At 45.2% G+C, this 27,985-nt stretch overlaps 1 protein-coding gene across 1 annotated transcript in view; it reads left to right on the forward strand.

The window, feature by feature from the left end:
- The first annotated feature begins 900 nt into the window (after positions 1-900).
- Positions 901-27,985, forward strand: part of LOC124721568 (AP-3 complex subunit delta-1) — a 269,083-nt gene continuing 241,998 nt past the window's right edge. The window contains exons 1-2 of the mRNA XM_047246607.1: positions 901-968; positions 1,056-1,198. Of these exons, the coding sequence (XP_047102563.1) occupies positions 1,103-1,198 (96 nt within the window). The 5' untranslated portion in view covers positions 901-968; positions 1,056-1,102. The remainder of the gene's footprint in view (positions 969-1,055; positions 1,199-27,985) is intronic.

Here is a 27,985-nt window from a genome sequence, read left to right on the forward strand (position 1 = left end):
TTTAGCAGGATTTCTGTGTCCATCAAGAGAGGATTTTCTTCGTTAAGAATATATTTGTGGTTATTTGTGAATGCATCTCATCAATGATGTTTTCTCATGTCAGAAATTTGTCCACCTCTATTCCTACAAACCTTTTACAGTCTCCCTTCTCTATGTTTGCATCTCCAATGCTCATAATAAAATTGTCTGAGCCGTTAGTTTTGTTTGATTCACATTTTGTACATGTCTGTTGATTAATAGATTATTTTCTATAAAGTACCTTTCAGCCATTTGCATGTTCGCGCTGACTCTCTTTTTCAAATCTTTCACTGAGTCACTACATACTAGTTAAGTTTTATCATCGGCATCAGCAGTGGGCATATCATTTATTTACAACACAAAGAGCAGGGGTCCTAGTACTGAACCCTGAGCTACCCTCAGCTTGTCCTGCATGAGACATGGCTGCGGGTCTCAATTGGATTATAATGAAAGGCAAGCATGAAGTTTAGACTCTGTTTTCCTGTCCAGTACTTCTTCTGTTTAGGCTCACAGAAGCGTTCCGAAGCAGAAGTAATCAATCAAAGTCATACCGGTTCGTGTTAATGGTGAATGTGAACATATATAAGTCTACAGCTTTGAGGAAAATGTGCGTAGCTATTGAGTAAAATAATATACTTAAAAATTTACTTCGTGAAAATGTTATATAAAACATATTACTGAAAAATTTGTTAACATGATTTGGTAATAAATCTGGAAGCGGCGAAAGCTTTATAGTGGCAACACCATGGGCATTATTCTATTAGATACCATCGACCTTTGGCTCTCCTATCCGTATGAGTGCAAGTCAAAATATCGTTTGTACACGTAGTGGCTTATCTTTAACGGGTCAATGGATTGTGTCTTACAAATAAAATCTTTGGTGTCAAGTGTGTGAGCGGAGTGGCGGGGTGGTATGCATGTGTGTGCGTGCGCCAGGTAGTGTTATGAACGTGCGTGTCTCGTGATGCAGACGTAATTTCAACTTTGTTTAGTGGCGAGCCTGTGGATATTTATTGTAAATTTATCCTTCCTTCCAGTTTGTGTTTGTAAGTGTTGTCTGAAGCACCCTTTCGCCGTTGCCGCGATGGCGCTGCGAAAGGTTAAAGGAAATTTGGAACGAATGTTTGATAAGAATTTAACGGATTTGGTGAGAGGTATTAGAAACAACAAGGACAATGAGGTAAGAAGGCGTAGTAATTACGCAGTGAAGTTGACATGTTGTAGTATTTCTTGTTTACAGAGCTGTGAGTGCCACATGACAGGTACACAAGTTGTCAAGTGACGTTTAGTGACAGCTCACTTGAGTGTACAAGCTTATGGTCATTACTGGTCGTAATGTTAAGCTGTTTTCAAACATAAATAGAAACTATATAGTTGGTTTTAGATGATCTTTTTAGTGTCAATCACCTAAATATCTGTAGATAACTTAAATGTGACCTGGATGAGGCCACAGTTCGACAGCTTGTCAGTCTCTCCCCCATCCCGTTGGTATTTGTCATTTATTATTACGTATCCTTACTGAGAAGTGCGAGAGAGAAGGTACTGCTTAATTTGATACTCTAGTTATGACTCGTCACTTGATTCATTAACAGAACATTTACGCACTTTTTGAACGTTTTTTAAATCTCTTTCCTCCTCCTGTGACGTTGCCCTCCAAAAATATTAAATAGATATTTGTTGTAATACCTCTGCCTACAGTTAACCTGTCGATATTTTAAACAACTTACTGTTTAAAATCATCTTTTTGAGTGGTACATTAATTCTCTGTACTGCCAGCTGTGAACTAAACTGTTTGTGTGGTGCACTTTACTTGATCTAGTCTTGCTCTAGAATCCTTGCTCTCTACCTCACCTCTGATGAAACAGTTTGGAAACTTGTCACAGTGAGCTTTGTATTAACCCATTTATTCCCCTCTCCCTTTGATTAAACATTCGGAGGAAGGCATTACAGGCAGAGAAGGTTCACAAGTTTGGGGAGATTGTATTTATGGCTATTGTAGAAGGGAAAACTAGGTTATGCATATCAACCAAAGCAGCACACAAGAGGAATGGGAACTTCATCCATGTTACATAATTAAGTATAACATATTTTTCAAAGCTTCATTGATGGCAGCAAAGCATAAGAACCATTTTTGTGATGCTGTTATATAATTTGTTGCTTATTTCTGTGTGGATCAAGGTCTGTTCAATTTTTGAACATATGACACTTACATAACACCTCAGTGTTATGTAGCATGTAATAAGAAACTATTTGAAACAGCAGAGAAGCATAGTTAAATTACTTGCTGTACCATTGCTTCAATAGCACAGTAAAATTTTCTGAATATACTGCCTGAGAACTAGCGTATTACGCATATTTGGTTTGGTGTGTGATAGTGACCACCTCCTTTTAATCGTCGTCGTGAGTTACTGAAGTATAGTGAAGGCCATGGTCTTGGTTAGGGTGGAATGTGACAATTTTGTTGAGATATAGTAAAGTCAGCAAATGTGAAAATGAACTAAAGAGTTATGATAACTGACTGATCTGTAGTGTAGCCCAATCGCTACATTTGTGCCATATTTAGTGCATAGTTTGTTATAAAACCTAAAACTGCAAGATTAATTCAGAAGATCCTGTATTGCAAATGAAACCAGTCTCTGACTTAGAATTTTGGTGCATTACATATGAACTGCAAAAAATACAGGAGGTGGCTATGTAATGCTTACAGACTTGCAGCAGGTTGGTTAATGAAGAATGTAGATAGATCTCCTTTTTTATCCTAAATGCACCTTCAATCAATCACAGATGGACAGAATTTAACAATCTCCATGTGCTAAATAAGTGGTTCAGAATAAAAGTCAGCTAATTGTTCTACTAAATTTTGCATTACTGTTGCAGGTCCCACTGTTTTGCATTGGCTAGTGTTTCTTTATTTCACACACTTGGCATTGTTGTGCAGTCATAATTTGTATATGGTCAGATTCAGTTGTATAAGAATGAAACAGTTAGGCTATAAAAGTTTCTAGATTTTTCTGTCTAAATAAAGCTCTTCAGTGTGACTTTCATCTTAATGCTAGTGGAAATTATTCAAATGCCTGGAGCTGGATTCAGCATTTTCTGTGTGATGTAGCAACTCACCCAGCTATAATTAACTTTGTTCGCAGTTTATGCTGACACTTTACAATGGAATCTTAAGGTAGTTTGTGTCCTCTTCAGTGAAAATTGGCAGACAGAACAATTTCCATGACTTGTGCTAAGAGCAGGTTCGAGTCCCGATCTGATATGAATTTTCATTGTCGTCATTCCATTCTACAGCTGATGGTAGTTCTTTTCCGCAACTATGAATTCATTTGAAAATCCTTAATACTGCAAAATCATACAGAGCTTGGCAAATCCAGTATTGGACACTTCACTTGACCTATTTTGCTAACGAAATCTGCAGTACCACAACACCCCCTTTTCAACCTATGAAGGCTGGGAAAGGAGGAGTCTTTCTGGCAGGTACCAGTGCACGTGCATATTGCAGGATACAAAAGGATGGGTGTAATAGCAAAGGTGGTGTATCCTGATCCTCAGATACTTCAGTGTGCTATCCCTGCTACACACTATCGCCTCACTGTTGAAGTATAGACACATGCATCGATGGGAAAAAGTGGCTGGTAGTGGCAGACATTAAGCTGCATCCAGCAAAGTCCACAATGTGGTCGTGGCATACCTCCTTCCAGCCACACAGGCAGGATGAGGTCCTCCTTAGTCATCTTCGCATAGGCCACAGCCTTATAATGCATGGCTTCTTGCTCCAACAAGAGGACTCTCCAGTGTGTGGTGCTTGTGGCGTACAAATCACTGTGTGCCTTATTTTACTAGACTGCATTTTATTTTGAGATCAGAGGGCAGTAGTAGATTTGCTATCCGATCTGCCCTCTGTTTTAAGTTTTATTCAAATGAATGTGATGAGAGGTCAACTTGTTTCCTAAAATTTAAAGGAGATGTTCTTAATGTGTTAAAAGGGAGACTGGCTCACCCATGTTTCTGGTAAGTGGTCAGCCAGTCACATTGCCCTGTTCCGTTATTTTAGCCTCTCTTTTATTCACTTATGTTTTAGTCCCAGGTATAGCACCTTTCACTGTTTCTCTGTCGTCTTAAGACATGTGAGATAGCGATTGTGTGGGTCATCACGAGGGAGTGCGAGTGAGTGTCCTTTTGTTGGTTTCCTTCTCACTGTGTGACAACAATTTTAGCCCTACAACACCAAAACTCACACCTTTATCTAATATTGGAAACCTAACTTCATAAATGTAGATAAAGAACTCATGATATCTACTAATCACAATCCAATGTAATTACCTTCAACCAAAAATTCACTAAAAAATGCAGTAACACCAATTTAAAAATGAAAGACAGTTATGCACACACACACACACACACACACACACACACACACACACAAAAGTCATAAATTCCACCCATCCCCCAAACCACCACCTGTCCACCCACTAATACCCATTCTGAACACAGAAAGGGGTAGATGCCCATCCTCCTGGAGCGTCGGGACTCCCTGCAATGGCCATCCTACCAGGTGGCCTTTGCTGCGGCTGGGTGGCACCTGTGGGGAGGATCCCTGGTCAACGTAGGCGACCCGTGGCTACCTCCTGCACCGTGAAGACCCACCTCAGTGTCGGTGTGGCACCCGGTTGACAGTGACACATATTCTTCTGTGCTGTCATTCTTTGGCTGCCCTGTGACTTCATCTTCAGTTGCCGGACTCGTTATCATTGATTTTAGCAGACGACGCCTCTTTGGCTGATTTAGTTTTACGTTTCATCCGTGGGGGCGGGTTTTATCATTAGATCTGAGTTTTAGCACATGTCCTTTGTCCCTCTGTGTCCTTCACCTTAGTGTTTTTAGAGTGGAGATTTTAATGTGTTGCGGCTTGGCTGGCTTTTCCTATTTATTTTCGGGGTCGGCCAGCCAGCCACTGTAATCTGCTTCCTTGTTTTACTCTCTTCTAACTGTTTCTTGCATCTCTCTGTGTTTTTCTTGTCTTCTTTTGTTCCTTTTGGTGTTTGTTGCCCTTCCTTGGTTCTTCTGGTCTTTCCTTTCTTTCCGTTTTGTGTTATATGTCTCATCTGTTTTATTCTTACACTTGGGTCATTGTTTTATTTGGCTCAAGGCACTGATGACCTCGTAGTTTGGTCCCTTCTCCCCTCTTTTAAACCAACCAACCAGTGTTCTAACCACTGTGCCACCTGGCTTGATGTGTGGAAGATGAAAAGTATGCTTCTCTAAAGTCATGACATAGAAACACTAGATACACATTATACACTGATAAAGAACAGCCAAAGCACAGCATAGAACCATGCTGTGGGAAGAGTTGTAACCATCTATTGACCATGAAAACAGAGTCGATAGCAATTGTATTTGCCTTAATCAAAGAGTTGTCTGTTGTTTCAAACATTATATAGGGTTAGTAGACATGCCAGTGTAGTATCAATGAACTGTTGGCTGAAATTAAGTGGGGTCATACTGTGGACACATTGGAGACTTAATGGTTCTTCAGAAGACTGCAATGTGTCAGTGCTGTAGTCAACAGTGCACAGAACTTTATGTTAATTGTTATGGTTTGGGTGGCAGCACTATACAGACTCAGATTTAGACTATTACATAAGTGCTGATAGCATGATGATTGCAGCACACATTGGGGCCTGTATTGCACCCAAAATGTCAATTAGAGCCATTAGTAATCATCTTCTGTTAGCTGAACTATGAACAAAGGTTCCATATGGCAGGCTTCCTCTCACCTATCATGCAGCCCAACTCAATAGTGCAGTGAAAAATAGAACTAGAAGGAAAGGTGTGCAGTACTGAATTCTGAATGAAGAATAATGTAATACTGAGTGTAGTGTGAATAGGAGATTCTACACTGGAGCCAGTTATGGTCTCTTAAGAGTGTGGCATTGACTGTGAGATTAGCAGTTACTGAAATGTATCAAAGAATGACATACCAGGACTATCTCTGGATATAAGAATGTTGAGAACTATAGCCTATAGTTGGATTTTTGTTGAAGGGCAGAGCAGGATACATTCTGAACATCCAGTCCTCTTCTGTCACTATTGGGTCATTAGATGTCAGTTCAACCAGAAAAATAACATATTCTCACATATTTGTCTCAGGTTTTAATGAAACATGACTTTTATTCACTCTATGGAGATGAGTAAACATACCAAAACTTTTCATCATTTTGATGGCTCGCAACAACACTTGATTGATAACCTTCTGAAAATAAATTGCCATTCTTTTATCATCCACTTGTGTGAAATTTGGAGACATAATTGTATATTTATATTTTTGTATTTTATTTAGCGAAAAATGTCATCGTCATTACATCAAATATCACACAGGTGGAAAGGGATATTCACTAAATTTTTTTTGCAAAATATTTGAAAACTTGGGAAAATAAAATTAATGTTGTTTTTATTCCTTTGTTATTTTTGCAACTAATAAGACTTTCAATTTTTTCCCTTGAGAACCATAAAGAAACTGTTGAAATTTGAAGGACCCTGAATAATATACTTTTGCCCAAACTGAAATTTTAAGTTATTAAACTTATAAAAGGAACAGACTCAGCCAACAGTATTTAAAAAAAAGCTCAATTTAGTTAAAATTTATAACAGTAACATATTTTTTTCTGAATAGAGCATTACACTGCTGTGAAAATTGGTAAGTTCTTCCACTTTATGTTTTAGGATTTTCAGCAACAGTAATCATATGACATGTATGGGAACCAGGCAAATATCATATTCAAGCCAGTGGAATGGTGGCAAAATTCTTGAAGGACAGATAAATTGTATAGTAACATCATGTTGAGTTGTATTTTATTCAGTGATTATCCCAAAGTACCACTCACTGGAGTATTTACAAGCTACATATCTTGACTGGATCAAATTTTCTCCTGTAACAAAAATGCCGGTTTATACTTTAAATTATATTGCAAGGTGTGCTCCACATCAGTACTGATCATCCTTGTTTCCAAATTCCCTAAACAACCTAATGGTTTCAAGTTACGGAAACTTCTGATGTCAGAAAGTGTTTGAATTTCTGCAATACCAGAATGTTTATTTACAGACTCTTCAGAAATAAAATAAAACTTAACTTTGCTGATGTTATCATGACAAAACTGACACAAATATGATACAGATAGCCCCTCAGGTGGCTCACAACTGTTGAAAGAGTATGTGCATGGTGAGCATGGGACCCACAGCTATTGCAGCTTTCTTTCTTTTGCTGCAATCTCCTATCTCACACTATTCTTACTTCTTTGTTGCTTATGGTGGCAGCCATTGATGTTGACCTGGTTATTTCCAAGGTTCTGCTTTCTTTTGTTGATGACGTCATTCATTTCCCTTGCATCACTCTTCAGCTGAAGTAATTTCGGCACCCTTCTGGGTTTGACCCACATTTTTATCTGTAGTGTTGACTAACTGGGGAAAATTCCTTAAATAGCGTCTACTTCCTACATTGTTGATGACCCTCTGTGCACGATAACTGCGTAGACTCAATATATGCTCTTAAAAGCCAACCCAATAGCCAACCTGATTTAGTGGGTTTGTTATGAACTCTTTCTGTAGAGCCCCCTGAGGAGTAGATGCCCATCTTCCCAAGGAATAGATGCCATCTTTATGGGATATTAGGACTCGTGGCAGTGGCTGTTGTCAGATGACCTTTGCAGCCGCTGGGTGGCAGCTGTGGGAAGAGCCCTTTAGCGGAGTGGGTAGCATCGTGGTGGGCATTTTGCACATGAGAGGTATTAAATTTAACCAGTACAATGTAGATTCTGATTTGGCTGTTCCAATAGATGGGTCTAGATATTTCAGCATGGTTAGTTACAGTCCTACTGCTGTCCCTATCCTGGGTACTCCATGGGAAGAGGGACAAGCCAGACGACAGGGAGTGAAACTGTTTACTCACTACCTGGTCTGTACTAGGACAGACGGAGGTACCCCCAATCACCATCACCACAATTTTTTCGAAACCACTGCCCTCCAACCACCTTCTAAACCACCGCCCTCCACTCCTGTGGTTCCTGCAACACCATCTGCGGGAACTGCTTCCCACACCCGGAGAAGCAACTTCCTCCTCCAGCATCTACCAGGGACAGGCTTGTCTCTCAGGATCCCTCTCCCTAGACACTCAGAGACCCAACATCAGCCATTGTCTGAATGAGCTATGGCCTGGGTGTCAAAGGGCTGCCCACTCATCTGTCCCATGCCTACAGTGGATATGCCCTCCCAAGAAACTCTGCCACCAAAAGTTGCAAAACAGGAGGTAGAGGTGAATCATCAACAGAAGGCTACTCCTATGACTCTGAGACACCAGATCCCCCATGCTGTCAGATTCTGAGCCAGTGTTCACTGACATTGTCCCGCCTGCACCTGTGGCAAGAAGTGGTCATGGGGCATGACTGCTTCTCCTGGCCCTTTCATGCCTACTCAGTACACCCTCACTGTAATGATCCAATGGAACTGTTATGGATACTCTTGTTGCCTGCCAGAACTGCAACAACTAATTTCCCTTATTCTGCAGTCTGTATCACCGTCCAAGAAACTCACTTCACTGAAGGCCATTCCCTAGTGCTTTGTGGTTACTGTTCATTCTGTCAGAATTGTACTTGCCCCCAGCAGAGCAACTGGCGCAGCCTGCACATTGGTTCATGCAGATGTCATCAGGGAGTGTTGTGTTCTCCTTCTGTACAATCTGTTGGTCACAGTTAGTTGATGAACAAACACACAATTAATTAATGGAACTCTTTATTTAGTAATTAATATGTAACACTGACCTTTCATAGCTCTCCTATCCACTGTGACTGAAATTAACAGTTGTGGTTGTCACTAGAACAAGAGAAGCAGCTGGAAACACTCTGCTGGGAGAGATAGCTCTTGAACCCTGCATGTTGCAAGTGCAGCAACTACTAACTCTTGGCCACAGGACACGACTCAACACTCAGTATACTTTAATCTGACATAAGCTCAGCTGACTGAGATCTCCATGACTTCGATCACTGGAACCAGAAATGGAATCCCTTACTTGTTCCATGCACTCGTATTTCATAATTGCTAAATGGCGATGGTGCCTCGCAACTTCGGGAAACATGGCTCAAGCCGCCTCTGGACTGGCACCGCAGGTGACACTGCATGTAAGTGCAGCATCTTTGCTGTGGTCGACTGCTGGTGTGAAGTTATTGATGATCGACAACAGCTCGCGCCTACCCCCCAAACATCTGCACAGGCGTAGTGTATGGGAGTGGAGCACGATGGTGGGGAGGAGGATGGAATGTTGATGCAGTTGTAAGGGCAGGAGTCGAGACTGTTGTCGGTGTTGACCACCCATCCCTACCCCAGTGTTCTACTTGTGTGTGGCCAGAAGTGCCAATTTGAAAACCAGCCACAGGGTGCACACTGGCATCTGTAGGTGCAGACGTGGATACAGATGGGGCACTGAAGATGACGACAGGAACTTCTTGGATGACTGGAAATGAATCCTCCATAGGCTGCGGTGCTGGCTGCCACCAGCACAGCAGGGACACTGTAGATGGCTCCAAGTCCACGTCCATCGTCATCCCCGACGTTGGAGACAGCCACCCTGCAGGAGGTTACAGTTGTGTGTGTAACAGCGACTACTGTAGGCACTTTTGATGAACTGGGTCAGTGGACATAGTGTCAGCAGTATCGCAGGAAGCAACAGGCCAAAGCTGCTTTTGCTGCTACCATTGCAGTCCTGTTGGATTCTGGATGGTGGAAGTGGACCGTGAATGCCTATTAGCAACTAGCAACTACTCCACATTCACATCTTGCTAGATGTGGATGGTAGGGCGTAGATCCTTTGATGTGGCCACCCAAAGTGGAGAAATGTACTATGGCGACCACCATGGAGTAGTTCTGTAGTGGACTTGCCATCCCTCAGCAGGGAGTGGTAATCCGATAAAAGCACTGAGGGTCTGATCCCATGAAGTGGTGGCCTATAACTTGTCCGTCTGAATCTTGAACGTTCCACCTCTCCATTGGACTGGGGATGGAAGGGTACCATGAGGATATGATATATTCTGTTGTCATTGCAAAACTGTTCAATCCTTTGCGATGTGGGCTATGACTCATTATCAGACAGGATGACTTCCACCAGCCCTTCAATACAGAGTAACTGAAGTCAGTGGCCGACACAGTACTTGCAGATATAGTGGAGGTTATGGGGAGGATGGAGGGGAACTTGCTGTAAGTGTCCACCACCAATAAACATCTGGTATTCCAAAATGCACTAGCAAAGTCAATATTTAACTACTGCCATGGTCCAGCAGGGTGTAACCAATCAAATTAATTTCTGAGGGGGAGCATCCTGATGCTCTGCCCATTTGGCATACTCTGGAGTCATTGCCTCTATCTGGGAGTACATCCCTGGCCACAATGGTGCTTAGTAACCGTTTGGTCTGGATGACACCCCAGTGACCTTGGTGTAACAGATTGAGTACTTCCCACTGGAGGGATTGTGGAACCAATACGTGGGCATTGGCACTTTCAGTATGAAGTAGGATGCTGCCCAGCTGCACTGAGGTAGCCTGACAGCGCACAAAGTAGCAGTGGTCCAAAGGGGAATGGATTTCTTTATTGCTAAGAGGCCACCCACAGTGAATGAAGTCTAGAATTACACTCAAAGCTGGGTCTGATGCTGTTTCACTCACCACTATGTGAAAAGTCACAGGTAATTTTTCCAACATTTATATCTCCAGAGAGTTGATATGGAAGTGGGAGGCCTCCGACAAATCGAACTTGGAACAAGAGCCCACTGGTAGCTGTGACAATAGGTCAGCATTGGAATGCTTAATGGTTGGCCGATACATCAATTCATATTGGTAATTAGAGAACAGTATGTCCCACCACTGTAGCTTCTGTCAGAGTTGGAACAGACTGGGAGCAACCAAACAAGGCCTGTAGTTTGTAATCAAATAAAAATGGCATCTGAATGAACACTGATAGAACTAAATAACCCCGTAAATGTTAGCGATAGCTTTATGCAATGTCTCTGAAGCAAAAGGAATCGGGTTGTCTGTGTAACCCACACGGTGTGACAGCACGGCAGTTCAGCACAAGAATGACAGGTTTGGAGGGACTGAAGTGTACAAGACACCAGTTACTTAATAGAGCATGTTTTATGCACTGAAAAGCATGAAAAGCAGTCTGGTAATCACTGGACCAAACTAAAGGAACATATGAAATGAATGTAATATGTTAATTTCCCCATGACTGCTTTTCAATTCCACTACATTTGTGGGGGCAGGCAAGTGTCAAATGGCAGACAAGTGGGACTGAAATGGATGAATGCCATGCGCATTAATCCCATGATCCAGATACTGTATTTTTGATTTAAAACAGGAACACTTACACTTTAAACTTGCCTGTGATAACACTTTGAACAATGCTTTCTGGTTCTGCAAATGTTCAGTTGCCATGCAGCCCTTGATGACTGTCATCCAAATAATTAGTCAGGATGGCAACTGCGAAGTTAGAACATCTCTGAAAAATTGGTAGAGCTGATGCACTATTGAACAGTAATTACTGAAACTGAACGAGATAGGTATTGATCACAAAAATCTTTTTGGACACCTTATCCAGAGACAGTTGCAGATCTGTGGATTGATGGTAGCTTTGAAATTGGCAGAGATTCATAGTCCACGCAATGGCTTTGACAGAATGACCAAAGGGACACTCGCTGATTCGCAGACACAGGCTTAAGTGTGTGTGTGTGTGTGTGTGTGTGTGTGTGTGAGATATATCTGAACCTGTAAAAAGTTTGACTGTGCATTGTCTTTCATAGTAACATGGGTCTCAAACCCAGATGCTTTCCCTAAGCCACCATCAAACAAGGAACTGTACTTTCCACAAAATGGATTGACGCTTGCATGTGACACAGCCGAATTCACTTGCAACAAATTCCCTTGAATTGACAACCCAAATAAATCAAAACTGTCCATTCACAAAATATTTGGACTATCTCAGGAACAGAGGACATGAAAGGGAACTGTTTTTGTAGTACCAGGAAAAGTAGCAGGTGAGCTACACACACTTAAAACAGGAATATTCTGTCCATTAAATGTTGATAGTGTGACACTTGGCTGATGGAGCTGGGTCTACGTGAAGGTTCATACGTGGCACATTTGAGCAACGTAACAGTCAGCCCAGTGTCTAATTGAAACTTTACATTCCTGTTCACTGCACGGAATTGTACAAGCAACTCTTTAGATTGCTGGTTGATCACTGAAGACTTTTTGTTCTAGCAATCAAGTTCAGCTATCGACTTGTTCATGTGCACAGGCATGGCAGAAACAACATACATGTCCTGCAGATCAGAGTCTGGCGTCAACTTTGGCAACTGACTGGCACTAGATTGTTGAAGACATTGCTTGGATGTGGCCCTGCTTGCCACAAGTGAAACAGTTTGCTGCCAGCATGAACACTGTGCTCTGTCATGTGCATAAAACACCATGGATGGCGGAATTTATTACCATGAGACTAAAACAGGCTATGCCTGTCCTGTATGGGGCAGAGCAGATGGCATGGTTGTGTAAACCCCCCCCCCCCCCCCCCCCACAAAAGTTGCTCGCTCTCTACCACAGAAGTAGCCGGCACTTGCATGTGAAGTTCGGTAATGTAGACAACAGAGTTTTCACATCCGTGTTCATAAGGTTCAGAATAGAAGCTTGAACACGAGAGTCTGAAACAAGTGGTAGCATCTCTAAGCATAACTTTACTGTAACTTAAACCACAGTAGCACTTGAACTGACAGTCTTGTTAATCCACACAGTTCTTTGACTACCCAGTCATCGTCATGCTCAAAAAATCTTGAAACTTAGGCCTTTGAGCCACTTGCTGCACTGGTTGAGTGTGAACAGGTGGGAGCAGTGGCAGTGGCGGCGGTGATTGTAACATGCCTTGAAGTGTTTGTAATAGCTGGTCCTTGTAACTGTACAATTTGATTTGATGACGGGTCTGGCACTGGAGTATGGACAGATATGATTAGCACTCTTACTGGACTAATACACAAATACCAAGCTGAAAAAGACAACAAATTAGTACATTATGCTGTGGTGAACAAAGAGGACATCCATATTAGTCACCACTGTTGTATTCTCCTTTTGTACATATGGTTGGCCACGGAGAACAGACAACTGATTAACACATGGTCAATGAACACAATTCTTCATTTAGTAACGATAGAACACTTTTATAGCACTTGTGTCTGCTGTGACTGAAGTTAACAAGTGTGGGAATAAAAACACACACTCACAGTCGTCCCCCCCAGGGGATCCACAACTCTTTTGTGGATACGTGCGTAGTGAGCACGGGACCCCGAGCTAATGTGGCCTTCCTTCCTTTCCGGGCTGCATACCTTCCCTTTCCGCATCCTTCCCCATCCCCCATCTTCGCCCCCCCCCCCCCCCTCTGGCTCTTTCCTTCGCTTTCTCCCCCTCTGGGAGTATGGTTTGTGCCTACGTCCAGAGACGGACGCTTGTAAATGTACCGCATTCTTCACCTTCCTTGCTTGTATGTCTTCATCCTTCCCTTGTCCTTCTCTTTTCCTTACCTCGTCTCTTTACCCTTTTCTCCGCTGCGGCGTTTAAGACCTCTCTTCTTTCCTTTCCCTTTCTCTTTCTTCCTCCCTGTGCGTGTCTGAAGGCCGACCCACGCACTTCCATGCGTAGCCGGTGACGGGGTAACGCGTAATTCCCCGCCCCGGGTAGACAGGTAGGACACGTACGTACCCACTGGTAACGGCCAGGCCCAGGGAGGGGTGATTACCCGAGCTGATACCTTCCGAAAGTGCCGATTGGTCCCTCCGTCCGTTTGTCTGGAGGTGTGACCTGGGGTGTGAACAATCACCTAAGGTGGGAGTGCCCTCAGAGAGGGCCCCCACAAGGGAGGAGCGCGCCATCGGAGACGCCGGTAATCATGGGGGATTCTTCCGCAATGGTTTCCTCACCTTCCACTATGTCTGCTCACAAACGTAAGTTCACAGAGTCTCAGCCACAGTCAGTTCTTCCATCGTTGCCACAGTTCCTTGTTGTTTCTCGGTGTGACGAAGGTCACGACTTCTCCACGGTCAACCCTTTCATTATTCAGAAAGGTGTCGACGCAATTGCAGGTCCTGTAAAGTCTTGTTCCAGATTACAGAATGGCACCCTGTTGTTAGAAACAGTCAGTGCCCTCCAGGCACAAAAATTGCTGCATACCTCACTACTACACACCTTCCCTGTCCGGGTGGAACTGCACCGTACTTTAAATTCCTCGCATGGAGTCGTTTATACACGCTCCCTCGATGGATTGTCTGATGAAGAAATTCAGCACTACCTGTCTGACCAGGGTGTAACGGCTGTTCATAGGGTTATGAAAAGGGTTGACACGAGCACCATTCCAACCCGCACTGTCTTCTTGACATTTGACAAAGTTCAACTCCCATCGAAAATCAAAGCAGGCTATGAGATAATTTCCGTTCGCCCTTACGTCCCAAACCCTACGCGTTGCTATCAGTGTCAGTGGTTCAATCACACCAGCCAGTCCTGTTCCAATCCGGCCAAATGTGTTACGTGTGGCAAGGATGCCCATGAGGGTGCTTGTCCACCTCCATCCCCTCGCTGCATCAACTGTATGGGTGACCATGCTGCTTCCTCTCGAGATTGTCCCGTTTTTAAGGATGAAAAGCTCATCCAGGAAATTAGGGTAAAGGAAAAGGTGTCGACCTTTGCTGCTCGAAAATTATTCGCCAGTCGACAGCCCACAGTGCCTCAGAAAGGAAAATACAGCACTGTCCTTGCTTCTCCTCGGCCAACAAAGGAGGCGGCCACGCAGACTTGTGACCTCACCTTTAGTGCCACGGTCGTCAGATCGGCCAGCGCAAAGATCGCCCGTTCAATCTCACCACTTTCGCCTGCCCACTCTCTGGCTCACCCTTCGTCGAGTTCTGCTAAATCTCGAGCCCAAAAGTCAGACACCAAGACTTCGAAAAAAGAGCATACTCGTGAAGAGTTTTTACGTACGGCAACTTCCCAACCATCAGTTCCTCCTTCCTCTAAACATCATACTTCCAAGAAGGCTACAAAGAAACCCAGTTCCTCTCCTTCTCCGCCAAGGCGTGTCCCATCTACAGCACCACCTGGCGGAAATCGCCCTCGGCCGTCTTCTGTGTCGCCGAGGCGCACTGCTGACGGCCGAACAACCGGCCGATCGCTGGTGGCAGGAGCTGCTCCTGACCAACCTATGGATCAGGATCTTCTGCCTTCGGCTGAATGCTATTCCATGCTGTCGGTCGCAAGCTCGGAGCAGTCGTTGAGTTGACAGCGACCTTGGTCACATTCCTCCATTTTCTGTTCACCCTATGTCCATTATCCACTGGAATATCCGCGGTATTCGAGCCAATCGGGATGAATTGTCGATCCTCTTACGATCCTACTCGCCGGTCTTCTTCTGTCTTAAGGGAACAAAGCTGCGTCCCCATGACCGCTTTGTTCTCCCCCATTTTCAGTCCGTCTGATTTGATCTCCCCTCTGTTGAAGGCACTCCACCACATTGAGGACTCATGATTCTTCTCCATGATACTCTCCATTATCACCCAATCCATTTAAACACTTCCTTCCAAGCTGTCGCCGTCCGTCTTTCCCTCTCCGGATACACGTTCTCTCTTTGTACAGTATACATTCCATCGTCCACACCAATGGCACGAGCTGACTCCTTCATCTTCTTGGTCAGCTTCCACCCCCATATTTGCTGATTGGGGACTTCAATGCCCACCACCCGCTTTGGGGATCTCCACATCCTTGTCTACGTGGCTCACTATTGCTAGACATCTTCCACCAAGCAGATCTAGTTTGCCTCAACACTGGGGTCCCTACATTTTTGTCTGCCTCCACGACAAATTTATCTCATTTGGACCTTGCGGTCGGTACTGTTCCTCTAGCTCGGCACTTCGAATGGTTCGCCCTTGATGATACACACTCGAGTGACCACTTTCCATGTGTCCTTAGACTGCAGCCTCAACTGCCCTACATGCGCACGCGACGCTGGAAGTTTGCCCAAGTCGATTGGACACTTTTTTCGTCTCTAGCGACATTCGATGACCGTCACTTTCCCAGTGTCGACGATGAGGTCACACATATTACCGACGTTATTCTTACGGCTGCGGAACATTCAATACCACGCACCTCCGAATTGCCCCGGCGCCCCCCAGTTCCTTGGTGGAACGAGGCATGCCGTGATGCAATACGTGAGCGGCGACGTGCTCTCCGTGTTTTCCGCCACCATCCTACTTTGGCCAACTGTATCCGCTATAAGCAGTTCCGTGCACGATGTCGTCGTGTCATCCGCGATAGCAAGAAGGCAAGCTGGAAATTCTTTATTAGCTCATTTAACACCTTCACTCCCTCCTCGGAAGTTTGGAGTCGGTTTCGACGGTTCTCAGGCGCGCCTAGTTTCTCCCCGGTCTCTGGGCTCACTGTCGCGCGTGATACGTTAGTGGACCCCGTCGCAATTTCTAACTTGTTGGGTCAGCCCTTTGCTGAGATTTCGAGCTCTTCAAATTACCCGCCAGCATTTCTCCCGAAGAAACGTGCAGCGGAAGTGCGACCTCTTGCTTTCTCCTCTCAAAATCGCGAAAGCTACAATACTGTTTTCTCCTTGCGGGAACTCCAACATGCACTCTCTTCTTCTCGCTCCTCCGCCCCAGGACCGGATGGTATTCACGTCCAAATGTTGCTGCATTTATCAACCCATAGTCTGCGTTACCTCCTTCGCCTTTATAATGTAATTTGGACCGACAGTACCTTTCCCAGACGATGGCGGGAAGCTATCGTCGTTCCTGTTCCGAAACCTGGAAAGGACAAACATCTCCCCTCTAGCTATCGCCCCATTTCTCTCACGAGTAGTGTCTGTAAGGTTTTGGAGCGTATGGTGAATTACCGTTTAGCGTGGTGGCTGGAATCCCGCAGTCTTTTAACACCTGCCCAATGCGGATTCCGAAAGCATCGTTCTGCAGTTGACCATCTTGTTGCTCTCTCCACTTATATCATGAACAATTTTCTCCGGAAATGCCAAACAGTAGCAATATTTTTTGATCTGGAGAGAGCATACAATACCTGTTGGAGGACAGGCATCCTCCGCACACTGTTCTCTTGGGGCTTTCGAGGTCGGCTGCCCGTTTTTCTTCGCGAATTTATGGCAGAGTGCACATTTAGGGTGCGGGTGAACACTACTCTCTCCCGTACTTTCTCCCAAGAAAACGGGGTACCTCAGGGCTCCGTGCTGAGTGTTGTACTGTTTGCCATTGCCATAAATCCAATTATGGATTGTCTCCTTCCTGATGTCTCGGGCTCCCTCTTTGTGGACGGTTTTGCGATCTACTACAGCTCTCAACGGACCAGCCTTCTTGAACGACATCATCAAGGATGTCTCGATCGCCTCCACTCTTGGAGCATCGAAACCGGCTTCCGTTTTTCTCCCAGTAAGACCGTTTGTGTTAATTTTTGGTGACGTAAGGAGTTTCTTCCGCGCTTCTTACATCTAGGTCCTGTCAACCTTACGTTTTCAAACGTCGCTAAATTCTTGGGTCTTATGTTTGACAGAAAACTGTGCTGGTCCTCCCACGTTTCCTATCTTTCGGCTTGCTGTCTGCGATCCCTTAACACTCTCCGTGTCCTGAATGGTACATCCTGGGGAGCGGACCGAGTGGTCCTTCTCTGCCTCTATCGCGCCGTAGTGCGCTCGAAATTGGACTGTGGAAGCATAGTCTACTCCTCTGCTCGGCCGTCTATTCTTCGCCGTCTCGACTCTATCCACCACCGTGGATTACGTTTAGTGTCTGGAGCTTTTTACACCAGCCCTGTGGAAAGCCTTTATGCTGAGACTGCTGAACCTCCGCTGTCCAATCGGTGAGCAGTCCTTCTGAGTCGTTATGCTAGCCATCTGTCTTTCATGCCTGCTAATCCAGCCCATGACCTTTTTTTCGACGCCTCCTTTGATGTAGGGTATGCAGGCCGCTCCTCCTCCCTACTACCACTGGGAGTCCGCTTCCGTCAACTGCTCCATTCTCTTTCCTTCCGCTTTCCTAAAACCTTGACAACTTGGGGTACAGCACCGCCTTGGCTCCGTCCCCGGATCTGCCTGCTCCGTAACCTTTGTCGATTTCCCAGGGATGGTACCCCTTCACTTGTTTATCGTCGGGCATTTGCTGCTCTATGTGCACAAATGACGGACGCCACATTTATTTACACCGACGGCTCGAAAACATCGTTAGGTGTAGGGAGTGCCTATATTGTTGGCGACACCCCAAATCACTTTCGGCTTCCCGACCAGTGTTCGGTTTATACTGCGGAGCTTTATGCTGTTCTCCAGGCTGTCCACTACATCCGCCGCCATCAGCGGATACAGTACGTTATCTGCTCAGATTCTCTCAGCTCTCTCCTAAGTCTCCACGCTCTTTACCCTGTGCACCCTCTGGTCCACCGGATTCAGGACTGTCTGCGCTTGCTCCACCTGGGGGGCGTCTCGGTGGCGTTCCTCTGGCTCCCAGGACACGTTGGTATCTGTGGAAATGAGGCAGCCGATATTGCGGCCAAGGCTGCAGTCTCTCTTCTTCGGCCAGCTATTCAATCGATTCCCTTCGCCGATCTACGGAGCGTTTTATGTCGTCGTGTCGTTCTTTTATGGCACGCACATTGGTCGACACTTCCCCGTAATAAATTGCGGGACATGAAAGCTCTTCCTTGTGCTTGGACCTCTTCCTCCCGAACGCGTCGTCGGGAGGAGGTAATTTTAACTAGACTTTGGATAGGGCACTGTCTTTTTAGCCATCGACATCTTTTAAGCGGCGATCCTCCCCCACTCTGTCCCCACTGCTCTCAGCTGTGGACGGTAAGACACCTTTTAATTGAGTGCTCCTATTTTAGTCCGTTACGCTCCCGTCTACAGCTATCGCCTGATATATCGTTGATTTTAGCAGATGACACGCGCTCAGCCGACCGCGTTCTCAAGTTTATTAGTGCCAGTGAAATGACGTCAGTCATTTGAAGCTTTTTTTGGGGACAACCAACCCCTTTCTGTAGTGGATTTTTAAGCCTTCCTTCTGCTTTTAGTTTCTCCAATTTTATGACTTTCGTTCTCATTGCTGCTGGTTTTCGATTTCGGTTTTTTACTGTTTCCTAAGTCACGGACCGGGCGCTAATGACCATAGAAGTCTTGCGCCCTAAAACCAAAACAAAACAAAACAAAAAAAAACTCAGTCCCTCTCTCTCTCTCTCTCTCTCTCTCTCTCTCTCTCTCTCTCTCTCTCTCTCTCTCTCTCTCTCTCTGTGTGTGTGTGTGTGTGTGTGTGTGTGTGTGTGTGTGTGTGTGTGTGTGTGTGTGTGTTTTAAAACTGTGTGCCCGACCGAGACTCGAACTCCGGACCTTTGCCTTTCGCGGGCAAGTGCTCTACCATCTGAGCTACCAAAGCACGACTCACGCCCGGTGCTCACAGCTTTACTTCTGCCAGTATCTCGTCAAGTTTCATATCAGCGCACACTCCGCTGCAGAGTGAAAATCTCATTCTGGAAACATCCCCCAGGCTGTGGCTAAGCCATGTCTCCGCAGTATCCTTTCTTTCAGGAGTGCTAGTTCTGCATGGTTCGCAGGAGAGCTTCTGTAAAGTTTGGAAGGTGTGAGACGAGATACTGGCAGAAGTAAAGCTGTGAGCACCGGGCGTGAGTCGTGCTTCGGTAGCTCAGATGGTAGAGCACTTGCCCGCGAAAGGCAAAGGTCCCGAGTTCGAGTCTCGGTCGAGCACACAGTTTTAATCTGCCAGGAAGTTTCATATCAGCGCACACTCCGCTGCAGAGTGAAAATCTCATTCTGGAAATCTGTAGTTCTCAAACCCTGAATGTGCCACCACTACTAACAATCTGTTCTCTGCAGGACACAAGTTTGTCCCATGCAGCCATGTTTCATAACTGCTGCACATTGGTGGGGGCCTAGCGACTCTGGGAGCTGTGGCTCAAGTCTTGCCCCGGTCGGTGCTGCGAGTGATGCTTCATCGACATGCAGGATCTTTGTGGTCGTTGACAGCTAGCATGAAGTTGTCAGTTATCGACGACACCCATACCATGTTGGGTGAAATAGTGGTTTAGAGTGCAAACTACCTAAAAGTCACCATTTGTAACATTTATTTACTTCCAGACAGGGCCCTAATCCCTTGATGACTGTCTTAATCCAACAGCTCTCCTCCCTTTTGTCCCACTTGGACATTTCAATGCACACCACCCTTTGTGAGAAAGTAACACTTCGATTGACTTGTGACTGACCAGCTTCTTTCCGCCCCCAATTTCTTTCTCAATTATGGTATTCCTACCCACTTTAGTACCATTCATGGCACCATCTCGATTGCTGATCCTATGCACTGTGTCAGTGGCTTATGGGTTTGCTACATTGGTCGCTCCACAATGATCTTTGTGACACTGACCACTTTGCAATGATCCCATCACTGCCTAATGGACCAATTACTGCAATGGGCTCTTTGAACGGCCAACTGGTAATTATATATTTCTGCTGTCTCCTTAATCCCCCCTGTCAGATTACATTGACAAGGTTGTGGAAATGTGTTAAACACAATCACCCACACTGCTGGAACTGCTTTTCCTCTTTCTAGGGGCACATTCCACCACTGTATGGACACATTGTGGAACAAAGACATTGCATCAGGTACTCAGGGTAGTTGTAGGGCCCTGCAATACCTTAAGCAAAATCCTTCACCAGCTAGCCTTTTGACTTTTAAGTGACTTTGTGCTAAGGCGTGTTATCTATTTTAGCACTGTAAGGAGGACTGCTGGGAGTGCTACAGCTCCTCCTTGTGAATGTATGCCTCTTCCTCCCTGTTGTGAGCCGGGATCCGTAGTCAAAACTTGACTGTCTCAGTTCGATCTCTGCCTCTTAAACACTGGGGCCGCCACACATTTCAGTGTGGCTCATGGTAGTTACTTGGCCATTGATTTGTCAATTTGCAGCCCAGGACTTCTCACATCTGTCCACTGGAGAGCACATGACGACCTGTGTGGTAGTGACCACTTCCCAGTCTTCCTGTCACTGCCCCAGCATGAGGTCTTCGGACGACTGCCCAGATGGGCTTTAGACGAGGTGGACTGGAAAACTTTCACCTCTGCTGTCACTGTTGAATCTCCCCCACACGTTAACATTGATGTGATGGTTCAGCAGGTGACTACAACAATTGTTTCTGCGGCAGAAAACTTGATCCTTCACTCTTTAGGGTGCCATAGACGTAAGGCAGTCCCTTGACGGTCTCCGGACATCGCTGAAGCGATTAAGAAGTGTTGGCGAGCTCTACAGCAGCATAAGTGGCACCCTTCCCTGGAGCACTTCGTAGCCTTTAAACGGCTCTGTGTCCGCGTTCGCCACCTTATCAAAAGACAGAAGCAGGAATGTTGGGACAGATAAGTCTCAACCATTGGGTGCCATATGTCACCTTCCCAAGTCTGGGCAAAGATCAAATGTATTCTCGGGTACCACACCCCAACAGGTGTTCCTGGTGTTACCATAAATGGCATGTTATCTACCGACGCAATTGCCGAGCGCTCTGCCGAGCGCTCTGCTTGAGCCTCTGCATTGGAGAATTACCTCCCAGCCTTTCACACTCTCAAATGGCAGCTGGAAGGGAACGTCCTCTCATTCACTATATGCCACAGTGAATCCTCTAACACCACATATACAGAGTGGGAGCTCCTCAGTGCCCTTGCATGTTGCCCCGACACAGCTCCTGGGCATGATCGGATTCCCTGCCAGATGATTCAACATCTCTCACCTGACGGCAAGCAACATCTCCGTGTCGTCTTCAACTGATCTGATGTGATGGCATCTTCCCATCGGAATGGTGGGAGAGCACCATCATTCTGGTGCTCAAACCTGGTAAAAATCCGCTTGATGTGGATAGCATCGGCCCATCAGCCTCACCAACCTTCTTTGTAAGCTGCTGGAACATTTGATATGTTGGCGGTTGGGTTGGGTCCTGGAGTTACGTGGCCTACTGGCTCCATGTCAGGGCGGCTTCCGCCAGGGTTGCTCTACCACTGATTATCTTATGTCCCTCGAGTCTGCCATCCGAACAGCCTTTTCCAGACGGCAACACCAGGTTGCCATCTTTTTTGACTTATGTAAAGCTTACGACACGACCTGGTGACATCATATCCTTGCCACATTGTATGAGTGAGTGCCCGCTCCCGATTTTTATTCAAAAATTCCTGTCCAAGTTGGTGCCTCCCATAGTTCCATCCATATCCAGGAGAATGGAGTCCTGCAGGGCTCTGTATTGAGTCTCTCTCTATTTTTAGAGGCCATTAATGGTCTAGCAGCAGCTGTCGGGCCCTCCATCTCACCTTCTCTGTATGCAGACGACTTCTGCATTTCGTACTGCTGCTCCAGTATTGGTGTTGCTGAGCATTGCCTACAGGGAGCCATCCACAAGGCGCAGTCATGGACTCTAGCCCACGCCTTCCAGTTTTCAGCCACAGAGTCGTGTGTCGTGCACTTCTGTCGGCGTCGTACTGTTCATCTGGACCCAGAACTTCACCTTCATTATGCTCCACTCACTGTAGTGGATACATATCGATTCTTAGGACTGGTTTTCGACACTCAATTGCCTTGGCTTCCTCATCTTCGTCAGCTTATGCAGAAGTGCTGGCAGCTCCTCAATGCCCTCCGTTGCCTGAGCAACACCATTTGGGTTGCAGATCGCTCTACGCTGCTGCGGCTCTACAGACCCCTTGTCCAATCCTGAACTGACTATGGGAGTGTTGTTTATGGTTTGGCAGCACCATCAGTGTTGCATTTACTCGACCCTGTGCACCACTGCGGGGTTCGACTAGCGACAGGAGCCTTTAGGACGAGTCTGGTGACCAGTGCACTGGTGGAGGCTGGGATCCTTCCATTGCAGATCAGACATAAACGACTACTCACAATTCTCCTGAGCATCTGAATTATCGTCTCCTTTTCCCACCCGCATCAGTCCATCTCTCACATTAGCAGCCCAGGTCGGGGCTAACGATTGTGGTTCGAGTGCAGTCCCTTTTCTCCGAACTCGAGTCCTTCCCTTTATCACCTCTACTTGCGGTCCGATCACGTACGCCTCCATGGTGTATGCCTCGGCCGCAGCTTCGTCTGGACCTTTCATGTGGCCCCAAGGACTCTGTTAACTCTGCAGCTCTCCACTGTCACTTCCTCTTGATTCTTGACATGTTCTGGGGCTCTGAAGTGGTTTACACCGGCGTCTCAATGGCTGATGGTCATGTAGGCTTTGTGTATGTTTGTGGAGGACATATTGAACAGCACTCCTTGCCAGATGGCTGCAGTGTTTTCACTGCGGAGCTGACGGCCATATCTTGTGCTTTTGAACACATCCGCTCATGCCCTGGCGTGTCATTTCTGCTATGTACTGACTCATTGAGCAGCCTATAAACTATTGACCAGTGCTACCCTTGCCATCCTCTGGTAGCGTCCATCCAGGAGTCCATCTATGCCCTGGAATGGTCCCATAGTTCAGTGGTGTTTGTCTGGACCCTTGGTCATGTTGGAATCCCTGGCAACAAACATGCTGGCCAAACAGATGACTTGGAAACTGCTTCTGGAGATGGGCATCTCTGAAGCTGACCTGCTTTCTGTCTTATACCGCAGGATTTTCAGGCTTTGGGAGACGGAATGGCATAAAAGTACGCACAACAATCTGTGTATCATTAAGGAGACGATGAATGTGCGGAAGTCTTCCATGCGGTCCTCTTGCAGGGAATCAATTGTCCTCTGCCGGCTCTGTGTTGGCCATACATGGCTAATGCATGGTCATCTACTCCATCACGAGGACCCACCTCTGTGTCGGTGTGACTCCCAAATGACAGTCGTCCACCTCTTGCTGGACTGCCCACTTTTAGCCACTCTTCAGCGGACTTTTAACTTTCCCAGCTCCCTACCTTCGGTGTTGGGCGATGATGCCTCAGCAGCAGCTTTAGTTTTAAGTTTTATCCATGAGAGTGGGTTTAATACTTATATGTAGGTTTTAGCACATGTCCTTTGTCCCTCTGTGTCCTCCACCCTAGTGCTTTTAGGGTGGAAGTTTTAATGTGCTATAGAGTGGCTGGCTTCTCCTTTTTATTCTCGTGGTCTGCCAGCCACTGTAATCTGCTTTCTTGTTTTACTCTGTTCTGTTTCTAGCATCTCTGTTGTTTTCTTGTCCTCTTTTGTCCCTTTTAGGGTTCGTTGCCTTCCCTTCGTTCTTGTGGTTTTTCCTTTCTTTCCCTTTTGTGTTATGTGTCTCGTCCGTTTTATTCTCACACTTGTGGCATTGTTTTATTAGGAACAAGTGACCAATGACCTCGTAGTTTGGTCCCTTGCCCCTTCTTTTAAACTTTAGCATTAGCCTTTCATCAGGTCAGCAAATCCATCTTTAGCCTGAACAGCTTGACTCAGTTTGAGGTGATACACGTTCTGATCTTGACAAGGTCTACAAAATGACTTTGAGATGTACCTATGAACAGCTTCACAAAAATTTGGCTTCAAAGGACATGTTCCTATTTTCTTTGATTTAAGTTTCATTATATTATGTTAAACAATCGAAAATCCAGGATGGAATAATGACAATATTATGAAACGCATAGATTGCTCACACACACACACACACACACACACACACACACACACACACACACACACGACCACTGTCTCTGGTTGCCTACGCAGCGGTTGTGTGGTCTTTAAATTCAGAAGAAAGCCTTTTGGCTGAAAGCTTACTTCTTTAACAGCCTTTTCGTTGTGTCTGTCTGTGACTCATCATTCTTTTGATAATATTTAGGTATTAAGTTAGTAAAATTAAGGGAAAAAAGTTTCCTCCAGCAGCTGTCTAGGATGCCATTGTATTCCAAATGGGCACAAATTACATCGGGCACCTTTGTCCCGTCTTTGGCATTCAATAAGCCACACATCCCACTTTCCCATCCTCCAATCTCTTTCGCTCGTGCAGTTGTTCAAACTAGTGAACATCTTGGGGAACTTGGCCAGTCTTGGCTTGTTATGTTTTTGGCAACTCACTTTATCTGTACAATGAATGAGTGAACAATACTAGTCCTCTATAACCTGAAATTCTGGTTATGCTTTGGTGATGAGTAAGCATTACAGTGAGGGACTATTGTGTGTCATAGGGAATGGGGATCTTAGCTCGTTTTGTCATATTCCAAGGATGGTGAAAATCTTAAAGAAAAATACACTTCATTGCAATTGGCACCATTGAACAGAATATAGATATTACTAAGTGACTATACTGGATCCCTGTACCAGTTGCAAATTGCCTATCCAGTGGCTTCCAGATGCAACAAAAACTTGATTTTCAATATTTCACATAATTATTCGCCAAATTTAAAAACATTAAATGCTGTCGTACTCTTATGTTAAAAGTTGAACACAGTAAGACACTTATTACAATTAAAAACTGTGTGTTTGTCTTGAGGCAACATAACTGGTGGTGCACATCTGTGAATGAGAGCACATAGTGCTCCTTCAATCTTCCGACAAACTCTGCACATAATTTCAAACCAACTTGTGCAGTTAGTTTGAATGACAGTTGTTAGCATAGGACTGAGTAAGGGGGTCAGTGGTTATCACACTTGACTCACATTTGGGAGGACAATGGTTGAAACTTGCATCCAGCCGTCCAGACTTATGTTTTCTGTGATTTCCCTAAATCGCTTCAGGCAATGTCAGTTGGTTGCTTTGAAAGGACACAGGTGATCTCCTTCCTCATTAATCCCTAATCCGAGCTTGTGTTCCATTTCTAATGACCTCGTTGTCGACAGCACGTTAAACACTAATCTCCTCCTCCTCCTCCTCCTCCTCCTGTTAGTTTGTGTACTAGGACATGGAATAACTTATAGCTGACCTTATGATACTAATAATCAGATTCATACTGAACCAACATGAACATGTATAATTATTGCATTAAATGCCTCACATACTTTGACTTCCTAAATACCACTTGACTATATATATTTTTATTGTACTGAAGGCCTTTTGTCAGACCCTAAGCACCACAAATTCTTATTTTGCCTCCCCTCATTCTGTCAGTTGTTGCTTACCATAGCAACATTATACAGTTATATCCACCCATCAAATAAACTAGTCTAGGGTTATATAATACATCATTTTTCATCCACAGAGGCAGCAGATGTAAGTGCCCTTCTACTGGGAAGCAGGGCATGTGGGGGTTGTGTGAGAGATACTGCTGTGCCCCAAGCAACCCAGTCTCCACCCCTAACCCCCCTTTCTCCACTGTAAGTACATTGTTGAGGCACAGGATAATGCACTAAAGGAAGGGAAAAAATACTGGGATTGAGGAAAAACACATTTTGTGTTGGTGAAGACAATTTGACTCTGTTGTTCATCTTATCTAAAGGAAGGGAAAAATACTGGGATTGAGGAAAAACATTTTGGGCCGGTGAAGACAATTTGACTCTGTTGTTCATCTTATCTGAGGAGGGATGAAATGATTTTAACATACATCCGGATGGGGAACTGTCCTATGATGTCCGGATTTCTTATCTTGTGAGAGAACCCACCAGTGTGTGCTAGAGGTGTACACAGATCTGTTCACCATGTTTTAAGAGAACGTATATTAAATCAAGGTGAGGACAGCAGCCAGTTTACTAGCTGATCTGCATCATACTTTAGATGACAATGAGACGAATATGGTATGTACTTTAGCATTTGTGTATGTACGATATGCTGCACAAGTTGCTAGATGGAAGATTTTGAATACATTTACAGTGTCAGGGTGTCCAATGTCTTGGAAAACAGGGAAAACTTGGAGGATTTTTTTGTTCTGGAAAACTTGTATGAAACTCGCATTTTGCCTAAAGACTCTGGAAAAGGTATAGTGGCTCATTTGATTTTGGGCATAGGCATTTGCTTGCCTCCTTCTTGGCATGATGCAGTACTGTGCTTACTGTTCACCCTCAGGTCAGTGCTGAGACCACCCTCCACAAGGGTTTTGGCATCCCCTAACCCTTTCCCTCACTCAGTCTAGTGCAGTGGCCAGCCAGTCAGCACGGACTGGTTGAGTCCAGACGAACTGTGCAGAGGTTTGTTGTTGTTGACATGGAATGGCTTGCACACCTGACTCTGCAGCCTGACCATGTTGTGCTAGTTTGTTGTTGGGTCGTGATTGTGTGGTGAGTTTTACATTTACGTCTGTTCAAATGTACTGCCTCATTTGTTAACATGATGTTATTATAAAGATGCAAGCTTTTACAGGAATTTGTTACCTATTCAAATCCATTTATTTTCAAGCAAGGATACAAGGGCATGATAGGTTGGCATACAGTGCATTGTTTGGATGTGTACCAAGAAATTTCTGTTGTACATACCAACAGCTATTGATCTCATTGTGTTGTGTACAAATAAGGTTGATTATTGATATTTGGTGGTAGGCACAAAAGAGTGTAATTAGAGCACTGAAAAGCAGTCATTGGGCTTTGGCGTGCAGTTGTTGGCTTAGTTAACATTGAGCTAAAGCCTGTAGTGCCCTGCAGGTGGCCAGAGGGTGTGTGGGGACTGTGGAAGTAGATGCCTGAGGCATGGAAGGTGAGGCTACTCTTTGCATCATTTCTGTCCTCAATGGCCAACATTTCCAATGCTGCTGTGGGTCTTAATCAACAAGAGCTACTTTCAATTGCATGCGTGCAAGGAAGATTTTATTGCCTTGCTTTGGACCCACTCAGGGAGAGATGTAGGCTAGGGTGTGGGGTGTAAGTTGCTCATAACAAAGAAAAAAAGCATAGGTCGTGAAATTTTCTAGTGGCCTCTGGTGTGTGGAAACTCTGGGCCACATTTCACTACATCATTACCTCAGATTACTGCAAATGTGTGTCCAACCCTC

The sequence above is a fragment of the Schistocerca piceifrons genome, chromosome X (assembly GCF_021461385.2).
Source record: "Schistocerca piceifrons isolate TAMUIC-IGC-003096 chromosome X, iqSchPice1.1, whole genome shotgun sequence".
Lineage (NCBI taxonomy): Eukaryota > Metazoa > Arthropoda > Insecta > Orthoptera > Acrididae > Schistocerca > Schistocerca piceifrons.